General features: G+C 44.4%; 1 protein-coding gene across 4 annotated transcripts in view; it reads right to left on the bottom strand.

Annotated features, from left to right (window-relative positions):
• plxnb1b (plexin b1b) overlaps positions 1-2,124 on the bottom strand; it is a 93,744-nt gene that overhangs the window by 3,643 nt on the left and 87,977 nt on the right. For all 4 annotated transcript variants that reach the window (XM_037975183.1, XM_037975185.1, XM_037975186.1 and 1 more), the window contains 2 exons: positions 1,612-1,772; positions 1,385-1,532 (listed from right to left, as the gene is read on the bottom strand). In XM_037975183.1, coding sequence (XP_037831111.1) covers positions 1,385-1,532; positions 1,612-1,772 — 309 coding nt within the window. The remainder of the gene's footprint in view (positions 1-1,384; positions 1,533-1,611; positions 1,773-2,124) is intronic.

Below are 2,124 nucleotides of genomic sequence, written 5' to 3'. Positions count from 1 at the left end.
AATTAGGTGCAATCAATTAGTATTTATTTTAATTGTATTTTTGTTTTAAAAAGTATTTCAAAAGTGCCTTTTTGTAAAACTGTAGTTGTGTAAATATTTGACACAAATATCTTACAATATCACATAATAAAAAGCCATATTTTCAACTTTCCTGCCAACTTTAATCTTTTTTTTTAAATAAATCACGGTCGGCCGGTGATCAGACACCTACCACCGGGTTTAGCCTCTTTTCTGGGGGAAACCCTGTGTCTTCATGCAGGAAACAGAGAATTTATACAGAATGTGAGTTGGAGACCTAAATCAGGTAGCGTGGGGTAAAAATGTTGGGTTTGGAACTCTGATTAAGAGGAGCGATAGTGTTTATGAAGCACACAGTCACAAAGAAGTGGTCATTAATCGCCATCGCTGCCCATTAATGCTTAACACTTCCATGGATTACACACACAGGGACTGTAAATGAATACAGACGTCCAGCAGAGCTTATACTATAACAACTGGCTCATCTGAGGCTTACACGTTTCACTTTAACCAACAGGCTGCTGCGACAGAAAGACCGGAAACTTTTAACTCAACAATCAACAGGTTCGTTTAGCTTCGTTATTTATTAAATATTCTCTGATGCATAGTAACAAATTAAAACTATCAGGCTGTTAACTGTCTATTGGGTGACTGAGCAAACCCAGCAAAAAACGCTCAGCCCATTTCTACATCATTACCTTCCAATGAATGTCTCATGGTGCACAATCCTTCCTTTTTTAACGTTCATTAAATATAACTGCAGCTTCAGCTACACTGTCACTTTACTTATGAGTTTGGTCAAGTTTACAAACAGTTTTTTCAGCTATTTCTGAAACTGAACATCAGGTGAGTGAATATAAAACAACAGGAAGATTTTTCCTTATCATTACAATCCTTAGCTTAATATATTCAATAAACTGGATGAGTCAGTGAGAATATATCCGTGAATGAAAACTGCTTGTTGACAAATTTAAAACGCCAACATTTAATAACTTAATTATTATTATTTGACAGTCAGATATTTATTTTAAATGAGCTAAAGTATGATGAACTATGAATGCCTTATTTTTCTGTCTGGGGTATTATAGTTAACTGATTGTAACGACAGTTACCTGAATCTCTGTTACCATGGTGACGTAGCCACGCTCAAACAGGTGTGTCCAATAATAGTTTTCACTTCGTTACCAGTTTCCCAGCATGCCCTGCGAGTGTCGCCAACAAAGTAAAACTTGTAGAAACCTGTAGGCCAGCCCTGAAGTCATTTATTACTGACACACCTGAACCTCTGCCTGGGCGTACATCACTGTTCTGTCCGTACACGAGGCTCCTGCTTTGTGTCCTAACGTGACCAGATGTTTCTCCTCACCCGGCCCAGTTTGTGCTCTGCGATGGTGCACGAGTCCATGAAGGTCTGAGCGATGACCGACAGCACGGCGTCCACGTGGTCCGACACCTGCACGTCAAAGATGAACTGAGGGTTCTTCAGGATGTTGATCCAGAAGCGCAGAGGGAGGCTGCGGACACAAACAGAGAGCTTCAGAGTCACATCTCCCCGGCTTGGTCCGGCCTCTCCGGTCCTCAGCCCGACTCTACCTGTTGGTCTTCCAGATGTGGATGGTCTCCGGGTCGGAAATGTTGTGGTGTCCCGCCTGCTCGTCCAGCAGGTCAAAGAAGTATTTGACAGCCAGCGGGACGGGCCGGCTGGTGCTGAGGATCACTGTGAACAGGTCATCTACAAACTTCTGCAGCGTCCCCTGAGAAACATGAAGGAGGAGCAATCAGACCCACGGACTGAAGGCGCCCGTCCTCCGTCACACAGAACCGTATATTTACACACAGACGGTGGTTCATCATGTGATCAGTGCTGTGACTGAAGTCAGGCTGAGGAGGTAAAAGGTCAGGCAAAACCTGTCCAATCAGGTAAGGATCAGGAACCTCCCAGCTGCCAGCCTCTGACTGCTTCCTTTAAAAGTGTGAACGCTGACTCTGCACGACTCTGCATGACTCGGCACAACACGTCACGACTCGGCACAACACGTCACGACTCTGCACGACTCGGCACGACTCGGCACGACACGGCACGACTCGGCACGACTCGGCACGACA

This window comes from Kryptolebias marmoratus, linkage group LG4 (assembly GCF_001649575.2).
Source record: "Kryptolebias marmoratus isolate JLee-2015 linkage group LG4, ASM164957v2, whole genome shotgun sequence".
In the NCBI taxonomy this organism is placed as follows: Eukaryota; Metazoa; Chordata; class Actinopteri; order Cyprinodontiformes; family Rivulidae; genus Kryptolebias; species Kryptolebias marmoratus.
Note: the sequence above shows the minus strand (reverse complement) of the source record. Positions and strands in the feature narration are given on the sequence as shown.